The following is a 17,976-nucleotide window of genomic DNA, read 5'->3' as shown; positions in this document are numbered from 1 at the left end:
TAATTCATTAATAATCTAGTTTGTGTTCATTTTCTGTCATAGTTTCTTCAAATTTAAGTTTTATTTGAGTGTTTTAAATAAAAATATTTTCATCATGACTCGTACGCCCCGCCCATTTAATTACCACGCTCACCGGTCTCACCAACCCTACCACCTTAACTAACAAATTTTCTGTGGGAAACCCTGTTTATTATGGCCATGGTCGCTTTCTATCTTTGTTTCCTTGGTTGTTTTCTTTTCCTTGGTTGTTCTCCTAGCTCTGCTTTTTTAACCGATGAATTGGAAGTTTGTTAGTGAATGTTTTCTCCGCCATCATTACATCACCCACAATGGTGATGAAATATGAAAACTACATTTTTAGAGCTTTCCAATGATATATAGTTTGTCATGATAAGATAAGAATTCACATGCAAAATCCTGTAAACGTAGGCATCCCGTTGGCGGAGCAGTGACATTAAGCAGGATATAAATGTTTTGAGGTACACTCTTTTCATAAATGTATCAATTACTCTCCCTATTCAATTTATTTTATAAAACACTAATGAAATATAGACTCTTAGAACTTAGAACATTTTTACAATAAAAATTAGCCCTTAATTTACTCAACCTATTGCCTTACAATAATTTTCAAACTATTTCTTTGAGATGACAGTACTTCACAAACATTCTCTCTTTTGATATGTTATCCATTATTTGAAATGCTGAAACCTGGCTCATTTATTGTGAAATATGCAAAGACATTCAAGCAAGCAATGAGTAGTCACAAATTAAAATATCAAAGTAGAGAAATGCATTTTCTAAGCATTCACAGAGTAGAGATAAGAGATCACTGCACAATCCAGTCAGTGGATTGAGGTCCCTTAAAGATTATAGGAGGGTCAGTGAAGTCGCTGCATGTTTCAATATATGGATACAGCATTCCCAGATTCTCATTGCCTGTAAACGTAAAGACGGAAAGCTTCTTGTCTACATTATAAATGGTTATCTCTTTCTTTTTAAAGTCCACCAAGACCCCAATACTAGATGGTGCTTCCTTCATCTGAAGTGTAACTTCTTTATCTGCAATGGCAACGTGTGTACCATCTCTGTTCTTGCGAATAACCCAATAGCCACTACGAGGACCATACGTTAATTGTCCCTTTCTCTGAGCAGATGCCCTGGCCATGCCAACACTATAACATCTTCTTCCAGCCACCCCTACTTCCCAGTAATGCCTTCCAGAGTCAAATCCATTTTCTCCCAGTGCTGCAATGGCCGTGTCATAGCGTTCACGGATGTTGGGTACGGACTGAGGCTGATAGGAGGTACGTGCCTTTCTTCCATCATCTGACAAGACGAGTCTGGGGTGCGCCGTGTTGCGGTCTAACCTCGGCCACTCTGACACAGAAAGACATTTCAGTTTTTTACAGGCTAAATGCTTTATATTTATTGTAAATCAGAACCAGGCTGGGATCATTAACTTACCAATTTTGGGTTTTTCTAAAGGGTTCAAAAAGAATAGAAACATACACTTTTAATTATAATAGAAAAAAAAAAACATCAAATATTTTTTCCTCTTAGATAGTAGAAATGTCTCACCCTCAAATTTCTCTATTACTTTATTAGCTTCAGTTAGTGCTTCTTGAAGTTTCTTGTTCTCATTGATTACATCTATTAAAAGTGTGAATAATGTTAGTTAAAACATTTAGGTTAAACGTTATTTTTTAGTGTTTATAAGACATAATTCTTATATGACCAATGTTTAAGACTTTACAGAAGATTGCATCCTACTCACCCTTGTATTTGTTTTTCTCTTTTTCGAGTTCAGCCTTAGATTTATTATTTTCTTTTTGCAATTTAGAAATGCTTTCATCCTTTTCCTTGAGTATCTGGCCTGTCTTAGCAAGTTCTTCTTCCCGTCTTTTTAATTTCTCATTTAACTCTTAACAATGTGACAGAAATACAAGAGTAGTATATTGTGAGGAAAATGAATTATTCAGGGTATAATGGAAAAAATTATAAAAAAACATTAATACCTGTTAATTTGGCAAATTTAAAGGTATTATATGATATTAGAAAAGTGAACTTGTAAGCTGAATTTGAGAGTATACGGTCATACCAGATATTTGCTTCTTTGTTTTCTGTTGCAAGTTATTTTTCTCTTCTGTCATTTTGTCCAAGTCTTCGTTCAGTTGCTTCTGCTTCCGTTCTAAAAAAACAAGCGACAGCTGAAATGACCGTTATCGCATATGCGACTTTACAATATGTAATCAAATAGCCTGAGTGTTGATTCATTTTGTAATGTTTATTACTCAGAGCGTCATTTTCAGCCGTTGTCTCTTTCAGTCTGTCTTCAGTGTTTGCGAGTTTCTTCTCCTTGGTTTTAAGTTCTGTCTCAAGCACTAGATAAAAAATAAGAAAGCAATATATCTTAAATAATTTTGATAGTTTATCCTCCAGGTTTAGGCTAAATGTACTCATGTAAGGGAAGTAAAGAAGATTGGCACTGACCTCTGTTTTTTTCCTTCTCTTTCTCAAACTCATTCTTTGAATTTCCAAGCTGCCTTTGCAGTAAATTAATGGTTTCATCTTTCTCTATCAGTTTCATTCTTTGTTTAAAAAGCTCCCTTTTTTGTTCTTCCGTCAGCTCTTTCATTTCTTATAAAGACAAAAAATACAGTTAGAAGACTTGTTGTGTGGATTATAGACACATTAAACAAATTTCAGGTGAATCACAAAAAAACGTACAATTATAGACCCTTTTACAGCCCACGTGATCAAATAGCCTGCGCACGCATTTTAGCAAGTAGTGGTGTTATTCCCCATTGGTCCAAACTTGTTAGCAAGTTTATCAAAACGGTTTCCCAGCATCAAAACGTCTGGTTGTTGCATTTGGTTGCACTAATGTATATATGTATCTGGCCACTTTATATTTGGGCATCTGCTAACGTCTTCTATCCAGTCCACTATAGTACACGGATCTGGTAGCTGTGTTGAAAAAGTTGATAAAGTTAACTTTTTATTATAACTTTCTCTGTCTGTGTTGCTTCACTGCTGATTCTTGCTATACTTCGTTGCCAATATGCGCCATGTCATCATTGTGTACAAACAGTAAAAGGGTCTATTGGGAAAAAAAACACCACCCCTAACCCCACTCCTTACCTCAACTTCATAGGGGTGAAAGTGAATCGTACAAAAACTTACAATTATTGGAAATGAAAACAAAATGAAACCCCACACCTCAACCCTAACCTCAAAGTCATAGGGGTGAAAGTAAATCATACAAAAACGTTAGATTATTGGAAAATAAAACAAAAATGACACCCCATTCCTCAACCCTGCTCCTAACCTTTAAAGTCATAGGGGCGAAAGTGAATCATACAAAAATGTTTAATTATTAGAAAAAAAACAAAAACGAAACCCCACTCCTTACCTCAACGTCATAGGGGCAAAAGGGAATCGTACAAAAACGTACAATTATTGGAAAAGAAAAGAAAAATTAAACCCCACTCCTCAACCCTAACCTCAAAGTCATAGGGGTAAAAGTAAATCATACTAAAAAGTTTGATAATTGGAAAAGAAAACAAAAATGAAACCCCATCCCTAACCCCGCTCCTAACCTCAACGTCATAGGGGCGAAAGTGAATCGTACAAAAAGGTTTAATTATTGGGAAAAAAACTAAAATGAAACCCCACCCCTACCCCACTCCTTACCTCAACGTCATAGAGGCGAAAGGGAATCATACAAAAACGTTTATTTATAAAAAAAAAACGAAACCCCACCCCTAACCCCGCTGCTTACCTCAACGTCACAGGGGCGAAAGTGAATCATACAAAAACGTTTGATTATTGGAAAAGAAAACAAAAATGAAACCCCAATTCTCAACCCTAACCTCAAAGTCATAGGGGTGAAAGTAAATCATACAAAAACGTTTGATTATTGGAAAAGAAAACAAAAATGAAATCCCATTCCTAACTCCGCTCCTAACCTCAACGTCATAGGGGCGAACATAAAAAATCGTACAAAAACTTGCGATTATTGGAAAAGAAAACAAAAATGAAACCCCATCCCTAACCCCGCTCCCAACCTCAACATCATAGGGGCGACCGTAAATCATACCCAACGCCTAACCTCAATGTCATAGATGCGATCTTAAAGCTTCCAAAACGTTCAATTATTGAAAAAAAAATGAAACCCCATCCCTAACCCCGCACCTAACCTCAACGTCATAGGGGCGAACATAAATCGTACAAAAACGTGCGATTATTGGAAAAGAAAACAATAATGTACCCTACCCCTAACCTCAACGTCATCGGGGGGAGAAAATGAATCGTACAAAATGTTCAATTATTGGAAAAGAAAACAAAAATGAAAACCCATCCCTAACCCCGCTCCTAATCTCAACATCATAGGGGCGACCGTAAATCATACAATAATGTACCCAACCCCTAACCTCAAAGTCATGGATGCGATCTTAAAGCGTACAAAAACGTTCAATTATTGGAAAAGAAAACAAAAATGAAATCCCATCCCTCACCCCGCTCCTAACCTCAACATCATAGGGGCGACCGTAAATCATACCCAACCCCTAACCTCAAAGTCATGGATGCGATCTTAAAGCGTACAAAAACGTTCAATTATTGGAAAAGAAAACAAAAATGAAACCCCATCCCTCACCCCGCTCCTAACCTCAACATCATAGGGGCGACCGTAAATCATACCCAACCCCTAACCTCAATGTCATAGATGCGATCTTAAAGCGTACAAAAACGTTCAATTATTGGAAAAGAAAACAAAATTGAAACCCCATCCCTCACCCCGCTCCTAACCTTAACGTCATAGGGGCGAACATAAATCGTACAAAAACGTGCGATTATTGGAAAAGAAAACAATAATGTACCCTACCCCGCCTTAACCTTGACGTCATAGGGGAGAAAATGAATCGTACAAAATTTTCAATTATTGGAAAAGAAAACAAAAATGAAAACCCACCCCTAACCCGGCTCCTAACCTCAACATCATAGGGGCGACCGTAAATCATACAATAATGTACCCAACCCCTAACCTCAAAGTCATGGATGCGATCTTAAAGCGTACAAAAACGTTCAATTATTGGAAAAGAAAAGAAAAATTAAACCCCACTCCTCAACCCTAACCTCAAAGTCATAGGGGTAAAAGTAAATCATACTAAAAAGTTTGATAATTGGAAAAGAAAACAAAAATGAAACCCCATCCCTAACCCCGCTCCTAACCTCAACGTCATAGGGGCGAAAGTGAATCGTACAAAAAGGTTTAATTATTGGGAAAAAAACTAAAATGAAACCCCACCCCTACCCCACTCCTTACCTCAACGTCATAGAGGCGAAAGGGAATCATACAAAAACGTTTATTTATAAAAAAAAAAACGAAACCCCACCCCTAACCCCGCTGCTTACCTCAACGTCACAGGGGCGAAAGTGAATCATACAAAAACGTTTGATTATTGGAAAAGAAAACAAAAATGAAACCCCAATTCTCAACCCTAACCTCAAAGTCATAGGGGTGAAAGTAAATCATACAAAAACGTTTGATTATTGGAAAAGAAAACAAAAATGAAATCCCATTCCTAACTCCGCTCCTAACCTCAACGTCATAGGGGCGAACATAAAAAATCGTACAAAAACTTGCGATTATTGGAAAAGAAAACAAAAATGAAACCCCATCCCTAACCCCGCTCCCAACCTCAACATCATAGGGGCGACCGTAAATCATACCCAACGCCTAACCTCAATGTCATAGATGCGATCTTAAAGCTTCCAAAACGTTCAATTATTGAAAAAAAAATGAAACCCCATCCCTAACCCCGCACCTAACCTCAACGTCATAGGGGCGAACATAAATCGTACAAAAACGTGCGATTATTGGAAAAGAAAACAATAATGTACCCTACCCCTAACCTCAACGTCATCGGGGGGAGAAAATGAATCGTACAAAATGTTCAATTATTGGAAAAGAAAACAAAAATGAAAACCCATCCCTAACCCCGCTCCTAATCTCAACATCATAGGGGCGACCGTAAATCATACAATAATGTACCCAACCCCTAACCTCAAAGTCATGGATGCGATCTTAAAGCGTACAAAAACGTTCAATTATTGGAAAAGAAAACAAAAATGAAATCCCATCCCTCACCCCGCTCCTAACCTCAACATCATAGGGGCGACCGTAAATCATACCCAACCCCTAACCTCAAAGTCATGGATGCGATCTTAAAGCGTACAAAAACGTTCAATTATTGGAAAAGAAAACAAAAGTTTAAGTGTACATATTGGATTTCACTAATTCTGTTTATTTAAAAGCTTATAGTAATGTTTTACTAGTAAACTAATGGACTATACTTTTGATGCCCTGAACAAACAATGAAAATCTGTTTATTTTTTTAATCAAGGCCAATAGACCGAAACCAAATGTACATTGTTCATTGAAAAACATTTTTGCGTCTCTCTGACCACTGCTTTTTGTTTTAGTTCAAAATTGTAAAATTAAGAAAATGTGGGAAATGTAAAAAAAAATTGATATAAAAAAAGTATGCTTTTGGTGTTGTGATAGTATGCTCATACCATTGATTTCTTGCTGTGCTTTCTTTAGAGCATCATTTTTCTCTTCTGTGATTCTTTTTAAGTCTTCATTTAGATTGTTCAGCTTCTTGACTAAAAAAAGACACCAATATACTTGGTAAGACTAGTTATGCATACTGCATGTGTCATAAAAGATAAATACAATAGTTTATTTATTTTGTGATATTTAGGTTGAACCCTCAGGAACGGATAGTTCACAATAAAAAAAAATTTCTTACGCAAAGCAGCATTGTCAGAGCTTGTCTCTTCTAGTCTATCTTCAGCGTCCGCAAGTTGCTCTTTCTTGGTTTTAAGCTGATCCCTCAGTGCTGAATAAAGAGGATAAAATATCACAACAACAAAGTATGTGAAGCATTGCATGAAGCTTCCATGTGTGTTACATTAAAGTCCTTTGTAAAGGTATCACAAAAAAATAAGAATTTTATCGTTATCAAGAGTGAAACTTACATGCTATCTTCTTTTCCCACTCTTCTTGAAGCTTTTTCAGTTTGTTCTTGCTTTCTCTAGCTTCCGCCTCTAGTTTCTTTATATTTTCCACTGTCAAAGAAACAATATATTTTTATAAAAAATAACAAAGATATAATATCTACAGATACATTCCAAATCCTGTTTTTCTCTCACACATACTGGTATTTATATATTTTATTATTTTAATATATTTTATCCTTCACCTTAACTCTAAACTGTCATTTTACTGCTATAGGTTAACCACAGACCTGATATAGTTCAGCTATGAGTAACCCACTTCTAGCCAAACCACACTTGAATTTGATTACATGCCATTTTTGCCAAAATAACTTGCAAAGTCAACAGCAAGGTGTTTGGTTTCATTTATTTATTTATATATTTTCATTTATTATTGTGCTATGGTTCAATGTCTATTAAATTTTAAGCTCACATTTTGCCTTGTTTTAGCCTAGACACCTGGAAGGTAACATGCAAAATGGCTTGGTGGGATGTTTTTTGTCTTATATGCTTTGGCAATAATGTAAATACACACATTTATGCCAATAAAGTAATTTACATTGAAAAATTCTAACTGAAAGACCCAAAATTTATGCAAGCTCTCTAAAAAAAAAAAAAAACGTCAAGAAGGGGTCGACAATTACATTTGGCATTGGGCTGCAAAAACCATCTATATTAAAATAAGCTGTGGTGGGCGCAGGCCAGATATTATTGGTGACGGGCCAGTTTTGGCCCGGGGGCCGTCTGTTGCCGACCCCTGTCATACAGTTACTAATTTCTGTATTAAAATACAAATTTTACTGATGGCATGCAGCATTCAAAACCGTATATTGTATGTGTTGTCATAAAACATTAACGCTTATTTATATACTAAAATTTCTTACTTAGCTGTTCTGACATTTCACACTTTGATTTCAACATCTTAATTTCTTTATCCTTGTCTTTTATTTCCTCCTGTAAATCTGGAAAAAAACACCATTATTTCTTGCGTTTTTTTGCGTTTAATTGCAAATGAATTACTAACATTTTTTAAAAAGCTGTCTAGATACATTTCAGATGTAACTTACCATTGATTTCTGTATTGTATTCATCTTGCATCTTAGCTTGTGCCTTTTGCAGTCTGGCCATTGATTCCTTTATAGAGATCGTCTTCAAGGCTGAAACGGATTTAGATATTATTAACTCCACTCACCATAAGCACTGTACATTTTGTGATTTCTCTGTGATTAAGGCTTGAAACGCAGTTATATTGCTCACCCAGATCAAGCCCCTTCTCTCCAGAGGTTTTCAACTCCGACAACAGATCATTCAGTTCTTGTTCCAGAACTAAATGAAGAGAGAAGCTTCGCTAATTCAACTTTGCAATGGGTGTTTTAGGAGGAAATAAAAATAGATCAATTTGAACTCACCGTTGATCTTTGCTAAATTCTTTTCAGTTGGGTTTTCTTGGAGTTTCCATATCTCAGATAATAGCTGAAGAACGTTTACAGCTGTGGCATACCAGTGAGTTAGTGAACAATTATACGAGTACATGATGAAGAAGACTTAAAGTCCGTGTAAAGTCATTTCAGAGAAACACATTAGAAATATAATGCTGAAACACGTTACAAAGACTGTGAACTATGTAGTACTGAATTGTGGAGTTACACCGCTAAACATTTTTTCCATATTTATGTGTTCAGGATATTGGGTGGAGCAAAAAAGTGGCTCAATGATGCACCTAACACCCCGCCATTAACACAATCACGGGCATTCAGGTTGTAGCTGTATTTAAAGGGGCCATGTCACAAGACTTTTTTAAGATGTCAAATTAATCTTTGGTGTCCCCAGAGCACACATGTGAAGTTTTAGCCCAAAATAACATATAGATAATTTAATATAACATGTTAAAATGTACACTTTCTAGGTGTGTGAATTTTTTTTTTGGATGTGTCGTTTAAAATGCAAATGAGCTGATAAAGTACAAACACTGATCACAATGATGATGGTTTGTTGAAATTGAAACTCAATTGTGCTGTGAATTATTTTCTCTCTCTTTCTTTTTCTCCGCACTAAATGGCAGTGGCGTGGTTGGATAGTGCAGATGAAGGGGCGGTATTATTATAATAAGAGCTCCTTATGACATCATAAGGAGAACCAAATTTCAACGACCTATTTTTTTCATGTGCTTGCAGAGAATGGTTTACCAAAACTAAGTTAATGGGTTGATCTTTTTTATTTTCTAGGTTGATAGAAGCACTGAGAACCCAATTATAGCACTTATCATGAAAATCTGACTTTTTCCATGTTTATGTTCCCTTTAATTTCAGACTTTACACGGACTTTTAACTTCTGTTGCTGAAAACAGTGTCACACTCACTTTTGGCTGAAACTTCTCCGTTTGCTTTTAATTTCTGTTCTGCCTCCTTCAGTTGTTTTTTCTTTAATTCCAGTTCATTTATCAGATCTGCGACAAACACAAGAGATTCAATCAAACTTGTAATATATACAGTATATAATTTTTTGTACATTCCTTGCCAGGCAGATTAAAGAGGACATCCTACCAAGGCATGATTTACTTTAACTTAATGAACTATAATTTAAACTGCATCACTTCAAGTTAAATGTAACAAATCTCTGGTAAATAAAGACTTCTTTACAGAAAATGTAAGAATCAAGAAACTGCACCATCACTGCCTAAACCTCCTTCTTCAAGTTTCTTGTCCAGAAACTCCACTTCTTCAATTAAAGCTTTAATGTAAAAAACTGAGAAAAAAACAAGAACAAACAGTGTGTTAAAAAAAGTTGCCCGTGTAGTCGATAATTTTGATCATTACAGCATATGTATCAGTTTTTCATGTGTCAGTATTTTTTATGCTTTAAAACAGCTTAAATATAACTCTACACCCGTGACTCATTTATTAGAAGCAGATCTAACGAATATGCAAATTAGCATACGTAAACTGCGCATTTACAGCACTAATCTTTTAGCGCTGATGCTAACAGGTGTAAGAATCACAGAAACAGTGCAATTTTTTCAGGGCTGAGTCTACGCGGCATCCATACATAATATTAGCTACCCAGTCACACAAAATTATGTCACATAATTTTTTTGATTCACCATTTTCCGAGTTTTTTCATGAACGTATCATAAATTTCTTTTTATGTGTCATTGTCACGTATTGGTTACTCAACTGCTTTTTCCTATTTTCAAACCATTTTCGCTTCGGTTTAGGGTTAGATTTGGTGTTTGCGTTAGGATGTCACTTTAAGTATTGGTTTATACTGTTTTTAAGCAGATTTATTTTTTATATTTTCTAAATTTTAAACCATTGTCGCATGGCATTAGGGTTAGAGTTGGGTTTTGGGTAAGGATGTCATTTTATGTAAATGTTACCCTAAACCAGTGGTTCTCAAACTGGGGTGATGGTGTCAGGGGGGCCCCAGTTTTATGACATTATATAAAAAACATTCATTTATCATGAATTCTGTGTAATTAAACCTAAAAAAATAAGGCTACTATTACCAACAGCACTACTTTGTATAACTTAATATGTTTTGTTTAATTAAAACTTTTTAATTAAGTTTTAATTAAATTTTTAGTTAAACTTTTGAACAGTTTGTCATAAATTTTATTTGGGGGGGGCCGCGAAGGAATGCACCGTACACAAGGGGGGCCGCACGCGGAAAAAGTTTGAGAACCACTGCCCTAAACCAAAGTGAAAATGGTAAGAAAATAGGCCAAAACAGTTGAGTAACCAATACGTGACGATGACACATAAACAGAAATGCGTGATACGATCTTGAAAAAACGTGGAAATTCATAACAGTATCACGAAAAAGAATCTAAAAATTACGTGACTATAGTTATACGTAATTTCGTGTGACTGGGTTGAATATTTATAACTTGAACTACTGATTCACTCATTCAACTGTGATAATGTGATTGGTTACATGTTTGTGACGTAGGAAACCGAGGTGATTTCAAACTACAGGAATGACACTATCTTTGGAATACTCAAAACAACAATACAAGTTTGATTTTCACCACAGGGCGACTTAATACATTTAAATGGTAACATTCATGGCCTCACTTCTGTCTATCATTCAGTTGCCAATCACTCTCTCACCTTGCTTAAGGATGGTACTGTTCAATTTAGAAACTGTAGCATCGTATTCAGCCTGAATTTCTGTAACAAACAAACAAACATGATGTTAACACTACTGATCTAATGTTATGAGCGTAGGAAATAGATCACAAACTATCATACCCTTATATTTCTCTTTGAGTTCAGGGCATTCTCCAGTCTTCGTGAGATCTTGCTTCAACTCTGGAGAGTAAAACAGAGGGTCGTACAATCAGATGATGATTTTAAAAAATGTTGTATTTCTGAAGTTCAAAGTTTAAAACCATATATGTTGGATTACTTTTATTCTCTTCACGGATTTTGTCATTTTCCTGCTTTTTCTTCATTAAATCGTCTTCTAGTCCTAGAAAGATCAGCAGCATAGTTGTCTGAGAAAGCACTATATTTGACTTTATGTAAATGTGTGAGGAAGATTAGAAGTAGGTGAATGAGTGACTAAACAGATTTATTGACGTGTTTATGAATGAATGAATCTCACCAGCTATTCTGGACTTGACTAGTACCTCTGATTCCTTCATTTGCTGTTTCATGACATTAATTTCACCCATTAAATCGTTTATCTTCTGAACTGCAGGGAAATTAAGGTTAAACGGTTAAGCATGACAAGGTTTGAGTTTTTAAATGTTTATTCCACTTTCGTAAAAAATCCTGATCATTAACTCACCCCCATGTCATCAAAGATGTTTATGTCTTTCTTTGTTCAGTCGAAAATAAATAAAGTTTTTTTTAAAGAAGGCATTCCAGGATTTAGTGGACTTTAGTGGACCTCAACAGTTTCAATGCAGTAAAAAATTGCAGTTTCAACACAGCTTCAAAGTGCTCTAAACCAGTGGTTCTCAACGTTATTCCTCGAGGCCCACTGCCCTGCACATTTTGTATGCCTCTCTTATTTAACACACCTGATTCAAATCATCAGCTCATTAGAAGAGATCTCAATGAACTGAACCGAGTCTGTCAGATAAAAGAGACATACAAAATGTGCAGAGCAATGGGCCTCGAGGAATAACGTTAAGAACCACTGCTCTAAACGATCCAACCTGAGGCATAATGGTCTTATCTAGCAAAACTATCTCCATTTTTTGACCTTACGTATTACGAAATCATGTCAAAAGGTCACTCATGACCTATATGTAAAACTACCGCTCCAGTAGGGATGTAACGATTAAAAATGCCTGTCTGAAAACGATTCTGAATCGCAAGGCTGCGATTCTTTGTTTCATGCACAGCTTGTGCGTGTACTACGGCATTTGGTCAGTAGGAAGTCCTTATCAACTAAAATCATTATGAGTTTGAGTCGTTTATAATGTGCATTTAAAAAAGCAGCACTGTGTTTATAAGTGTTTATAAGTGTGAAGAAAGAGGACCATTCAGACGTAACGCGTGACCTTTTAACGTGTTTACGTAATACGTTAGGTCGCGCAGGCGCATCACACGGCTAATGCAAGACGAGAAGTGGTGGTTTAAAAGTGCTTTTTTGACGAAAATGTTAATTGTTTTGAAGCTGCATTGAAACTGTAAACTGTTGTTGTCCACTATATGGAGAAAAATCCTGGAATGTTTTCCTTAAAAAGCTTAATTTTCTCGACTGAACAAAGAAAGACATAAACATGACACGAGGGTGAGTAAATTATAGGGATCGACCGATATGGATTTTTTTAGTGCCGATACCGATTTTTGTTTCATCTGCCTTAGCCGATGACCGATACAGGCTGCCGATTTTCTTGAGCCGATATTTGGAGCCGATACGGCTTTTGCTCACTCAATTTACATCATAAAAATGACACAATGATGATGCCAAATGTTACAAGTCTCAATTTTAAAAAAGTAACATTAATCCAACTTTTAAAAAAAACTATATTTAACAAATAGTAAAAACAGGTGAGGGTGCTATGGAACCATGAACTGCACTCTCCAAAAATCAGCAAAGGTATATTGATTTCTAGCACTTTACTACTACAAATATATGTAGGCGTGGTTTCCCGGACAGGAATTATCTTAAACTAGGACTAGATCTTAGTTTAATTAGGAAATATAACTAGTTTTAACAAACATGCCATACTAAAAACATTACTTGTGTCCATTTTGAGGCAAAACACAGGGCACGGTTGTATTTTAAGATATGTTAAATAGAGATGTTATATGTTTGGACAGTTCTTACATTTATTTTAGTCCCTGTCCGGGAAACCGTCCCATAGAGATGAGAAATAAAAATGTTCAGCTATAATTATATATAATATAATATAATTAGGCCGAACTTTCGATGTTGTCATGGAAAGGTTAATTGATTTTAGTAACATGACCTGCAATCGCTTGCGGCTTCAAGCACTCTGTATGTAAATAATGCAGGAAAAAAATGGCCGATGCCGATACACATAAAACTCGCAAATATCGCCCTGATATATCGGCCGACCGATATATATCGGTCTATTACTAGTAAATTATCAGGATTTTTAATGAAAGTGAAGTTTTTCTTTAACAAATAAACCCTTCCAAAATTTAGAAAACAGTTGTTATCCTCAGTTTTCTCTTTTGAGCACTCACATTGCTGTGCCATTTTAGCATTCTTCTCATTCAGTGTTTTCGTTGCGGCATTCTGTTCCTCAACACTCCGTTTTAGTTGTTTTTCAAGATCTGTGATAGAGACAAACTTTGAAATGTGTCGAAAGTATGAATAAACACTAACCATGACTCCATGAGCCCTGGAAACGGAAAACAGATTCATGCATTGTTTTTAAAACAGCTCAATCTATAAATAATTACAGTACTAAACAGACGCTAAATGTCTCAGGTCAGGGCAGGTGTACTGACTGGTCATTTGGTGTGACTGTGCACCTGTAGCTCATAGGTTGAGCTCAAGACCTGACCATGTATGAAACAGAAATAAAACAGGGAAGACAAATGTGAATGAAACCTCCTATCTTCCGCTTTGAAGCCTTTTCTGCCTCATCCATCTGATCTTTAAGTGTCGAGATTTCGTTCTTCAAAGCAGCTATTTCTTTTCCTGCAAAAGATTTGATTGTTTTACTTTCAATGGGCACGACATCATGAATTAAGATCATATTTTCACTTACGAAGCTGATTGATGTTACTGGTTCCAGCGGCCAGTTCTTTGTTTTTCTCATTCAACATATTCTCCTTGTTATTGAGTTCTTTTTGAAGCGCTGTCAGACAGAGTCAAGCGTGTTGTTATTACACTGATCCAAACCGAAAATATGGCACATACAATTTTTTTTAAATAAGTCAATGTTTAGCCGCTGTCTAAAACAAACCAGTTTTCTGCATCTCAGCCTGTTTAGTCACAGTTTTCAGCATTTCCCTTATCCAGGTTGCATCAGACTGATAGGCCAAAATTTTCAACACTGAGAAGACATAGTTACACAGACGTACACTTTTTAACATGTGATAATATCCTTAAAAGCCAAAGACTATGGCTGCGTTATAAGTAAATTAAACGAATTATGAATTGTTTTGAAATAGTAGTGACTTAACTTTTTCCCCGCCAGCCAGTGCCAGCATCTTTTATGATTTTTACAAAAGTTTAAACAAAAAAAATGTAAACATACAGTATATACATTATCTGGCCTTAGTCAAACGGGTTGGCGTGTTTCATTTTCTTTTAAAAAATATGGGGGACACATAAATACCTTCACCTTGGGCCCCCAATTTGCTAAATCCTCAACTGTGGGTAACATACTTATCCCGCAATAGTTAGCCTGTCTGGAACAAAGCTGATTTAAACCATAACCCGGCCCCTACGCTAATAGGATTTTGTTTCTCCCTTCCTGTCTCATCCTTGACCCCGTTGACAATGAGACAAACAGACCCAGTTCTGATCTACTGGCCGTCCTTCAACGTGATACCCAGCTAATGCCTGACCAACGACCACCGCCAGAACCTGCTTAATCTCCTTATCCGTTTACATTATATATATATATATAAATCTCCCAAGGTTTTTTTCCTCCTATGACTTTTCCCCTGGCTAAAAGTCAGGAGGTTTTTCTCCTAGGGGGTTTTTCAACCTGGGGAGTCAGCCGTAGTTGGCTTAACTTAGCACCCTCTTCTATACATTATATTATTAATACGCTCGCTTATAATGTTCTTCCATAGCTGCAGCAAATTTTGCTGCTTATGCTATATGTATTATGCTATGCTATCTGTCGATTTTTTGTGCTTTTCCCTGCTTCTATTAATGTAAAGCTGCTTTAAAACAATTACCAATTGTGAAAAGCACTATATAAATAAAATTTAATTAAATTTAATTGAGTATATCAAATGAAAGAACAGACCCTCTGCTTTAAAAAAAGTGTTATCATATCTTAATTTGTTCTCTTTTTATCACCTCTCAAATATAGGTAGGTTTCTTACAGCTTTTACTGTTTTTGGATCAGTTAATGCTTTAGTGTTTTATAAGTTGGGTAAGAGCACCACCTAGTGGATAAGAGCAGGAATATAGATTGCTGTAAAAACTTGTCATTGGCAGGGAAGCTTTTTCTTTTAATTACTGGCGGGGAATAGTGCACAAAAAGAATTCAACGTCTTGTGAATGTGATCAACAACTTACTCGGTTTTGTAGGATCCTTGTCATCTAATTCTGCAATCGTGTTAAGCAGAGTCTTCTGTAAATCTGAAAGAGGAACAAATGCATTTTGTTGTCTGTGTTATTATAACTCATGCATGTCTTAAATGCATGTCTCATGCATTCATTATGCTCACCATTGATTTTATCCAAGTCATCTGGGTTTTTACTCTGTAGCGTCCAGATTTTCTCCATATGTGTTATCACCTGTAGGACTGATTGAGATAAAGACATGCATGCTTAGGCGTGCATCAGTAGACATAAGCCAACCATTATGTCGTAGTTAATAATGCAATGAAAAAACAATGAACCCGATCACACCTTTGTCAGAGCCGCCTGGCATTTTCTTAAACTCCTCCTTCTGCTTCTTAAGCTCTTTGATTTTTTCATCCAGTTTTCCTTTCAAAGCTATTTAAACATGTATAAAAAATTAATACAGTACATGGAAATTTAAAGACATCCACCAGGATCTAAATATGTGTTTTGTTTTAGAAATTATTTTGTTAAGTTTTGTTAATTGCTATTTAAATTGTGTGAATTTAAAATGAGAGAAAATTTAAAGAGAAACTCACCGTCATTATTTAAAGAAAATCCCTTAATTTGTTTCTCTGTTTGGTCTATTTCAAAGCCCAGCAAAATAATCTGGAGTGCTGTGAAAAAAAGAATCCATTCAGATTAACATATATCATGTATTTTAAAACCATAATAGATGCTAAAATTATAAACATTTTATTTATTATTTCACTCGACCTTTCTTTGAAGTTGATTCTGACATCTCATTTACTTTATCCTTCAGTTCAATTTCCTTTTCTGGAAAATAAGTCAATAGATCAATACATAAAGAAGACATTTAATTCAACATTTAATTCAAATCAAATTTCATCATGCTGGAAGTCAAAACAAGAAAAGTAAAGCGTCTCACCCGTGTACATCACCGCCATGTCTGCACATTCCTCCTCCCGATCCATCAACTGTTGGTTTAAATCTGGGTAAAGAAATGATTAGAGATTACAGAATATATAATGTTTCATGTATGTTTCAATTATTTTCTAGATCTGCAACAAATTTGCATAACCACTGGATATATCAAGTTGCTTTACAAGAAATAAAAATCTTACAGTCATTGGTATCACGGAGATAAATGTTTTTGTCCTGTTCCTTTACAAGGTCTCTCTGGAGATCTGACAAGGCAAAACCCAAAGTCACATAAACACCATATTTCTTATTAAAGCCTGGCTAAAATCTACATTTTTAAATCATTCAGATCTCACCACTTATTTGAATTTCATGTGCATTGATTTGTCCCTGTGCTTTTATTACTGTCTCCATGAATTCAAACTGCAGCGTAAGAATTCTAGAAACTAAAAGAAGTAAAATATAATAACATAGTAGCTTGAATTGACTTGCATGAAAAGATTATGTTAAATGGAAAGAAACGTACCGAGCTCATCCTTTTCCTGTAATTTGGCAATTTTGTCCATCATTTCTTTTTTTCTTGCATCAGCTTCATTCATTTGTCCTATAAATCAGTGACAAGATGATTGATAGATTCATTCACCGAATCTGAATAAACAATGATCTATTATGGTTTTAAATCTTAGTAGCCTACCATTAAGTTGTCCAAGTGTTTGTTGAAGAGCTGACAGCTCAGCCTTCAGATTCAAATTTTCTTTCTTCACCGCAGCAATCTTTTTATCTGTGAAACAGGAAATGGAAATAATATGCTGTAGTTATAAATTAATTCTTTGTGCATGACGTGAATTACAGAGGAATGATTTGTGTAGAAAATTTAGCTAAAAAAATACCAATTTTTGCTACATCATGTGCCACTTCTCTCTGCTCTGTTAGGTCTGTCAGGATGCCGTTCAAGTGCTGAACTTTGGTCGTAATTGCTGTCAAACACATAGCACATGTTTTAATTTAGCCCATAAATAACATCATTAAACAGACTAACATGATCTGGACCTCTATATTCAGCCACGTGACTTTTGTTGTTGTGCTGCCATCTTTAGGACCTTTGCGCAGTTGCGCCAACCCCTACACCCACAATTAAACAAAATACTTGATATTTTTCCTTTTACATCGTAGAAATCAGCATGCAACCATATTACAGTTGCAAATGCATATCATTTTATGTAGAGAACATAAAGTTGCATGCATAATTAATTTTTATAATTATTTTTACCTTATTTCTATAGTCTTTTCTTATGT

At 35.6% G+C, this 17,976-nt stretch overlaps 1 protein-coding gene across 1 annotated transcript in view; it reads right to left on the bottom strand.

The window, feature by feature from the left end:
* Nucleotides 1–219: 219 nt before the first annotated feature.
* LOC135767300 (uncharacterized) overlaps nucleotides 220–17,976 on the bottom strand; it is a 23,606-nt gene continuing 5,849 nt past the window's right edge. Inside the window, exons 8-42 of the mRNA XM_065276940.2 lie at nucleotides 17,571–17,657; nucleotides 17,375–17,461; nucleotides 17,207–17,284; nucleotides 17,037–17,126; nucleotides 16,884–16,946; nucleotides 16,688–16,750; nucleotides 16,516–16,575; nucleotides 16,338–16,415; nucleotides 16,087–16,173; nucleotides 15,903–15,980; nucleotides 15,751–15,813; nucleotides 14,459–14,548; nucleotides 14,261–14,350; nucleotides 14,101–14,190; nucleotides 13,731–13,820; nucleotides 11,668–11,757; nucleotides 11,470–11,532; nucleotides 11,313–11,372; nucleotides 11,172–11,231; nucleotides 9,730–9,807; nucleotides 9,422–9,508; nucleotides 8,472–8,552; nucleotides 8,320–8,388; nucleotides 8,130–8,219; nucleotides 7,947–8,024; nucleotides 7,045–7,134; nucleotides 6,816–6,905; nucleotides 6,580–6,669; nucleotides 2,491–2,637; nucleotides 2,292–2,381; nucleotides 2,099–2,188; nucleotides 1,775–1,921; nucleotides 1,579–1,650; nucleotides 1,465–1,479; nucleotides 220–1,377 (exon numbers count right to left, since the gene is read on the bottom strand). Coding sequence (XP_065133012.2) covers nucleotides 827–1,377; nucleotides 1,465–1,479; nucleotides 1,579–1,650; nucleotides 1,775–1,921; nucleotides 2,099–2,188; nucleotides 2,292–2,381; nucleotides 2,491–2,637; nucleotides 6,580–6,669; nucleotides 6,816–6,905; nucleotides 7,045–7,134; nucleotides 7,947–8,024; nucleotides 8,130–8,219; nucleotides 8,320–8,388; nucleotides 8,472–8,552; nucleotides 9,422–9,508; nucleotides 9,730–9,807; nucleotides 11,172–11,231; nucleotides 11,313–11,372; nucleotides 11,470–11,532; nucleotides 11,668–11,757; nucleotides 13,731–13,820; nucleotides 14,101–14,190; nucleotides 14,261–14,350; nucleotides 14,459–14,548; nucleotides 15,751–15,813; nucleotides 15,903–15,980; nucleotides 16,087–16,173; nucleotides 16,338–16,415; nucleotides 16,516–16,575; nucleotides 16,688–16,750; nucleotides 16,884–16,946; nucleotides 17,037–17,126; nucleotides 17,207–17,284; nucleotides 17,375–17,461; nucleotides 17,571–17,657 — 3,332 coding nt within the window. The 3' untranslated portion in view covers nucleotides 220–826. The remainder of the gene's footprint in view (nucleotides 1,378–1,464; nucleotides 1,480–1,578; nucleotides 1,651–1,774; nucleotides 1,922–2,098; nucleotides 2,189–2,291; nucleotides 2,382–2,490; nucleotides 2,638–6,579; nucleotides 6,670–6,815; nucleotides 6,906–7,044; nucleotides 7,135–7,946; nucleotides 8,025–8,129; nucleotides 8,220–8,319; nucleotides 8,389–8,471; nucleotides 8,553–9,421; nucleotides 9,509–9,729; nucleotides 9,808–11,171; nucleotides 11,232–11,312; nucleotides 11,373–11,469; nucleotides 11,533–11,667; nucleotides 11,758–13,730; nucleotides 13,821–14,100; nucleotides 14,191–14,260; nucleotides 14,351–14,458; nucleotides 14,549–15,750; nucleotides 15,814–15,902; nucleotides 15,981–16,086; nucleotides 16,174–16,337; nucleotides 16,416–16,515; nucleotides 16,576–16,687; nucleotides 16,751–16,883; nucleotides 16,947–17,036; nucleotides 17,127–17,206; nucleotides 17,285–17,374; nucleotides 17,462–17,570; nucleotides 17,658–17,976) is intronic.

Source organism: Paramisgurnus dabryanus, chromosome 6, assembly GCF_030506205.2.
Source record: "Paramisgurnus dabryanus chromosome 6, PD_genome_1.1, whole genome shotgun sequence".
NCBI classification, from domain to species: Eukaryota; Metazoa; Chordata; class Actinopteri; order Cypriniformes; family Cobitidae; genus Paramisgurnus; species Paramisgurnus dabryanus.
The sequence above is the reverse complement of the archived record's forward strand: the minus strand, read 5'-3'. Positions and strand labels throughout refer to the sequence as shown.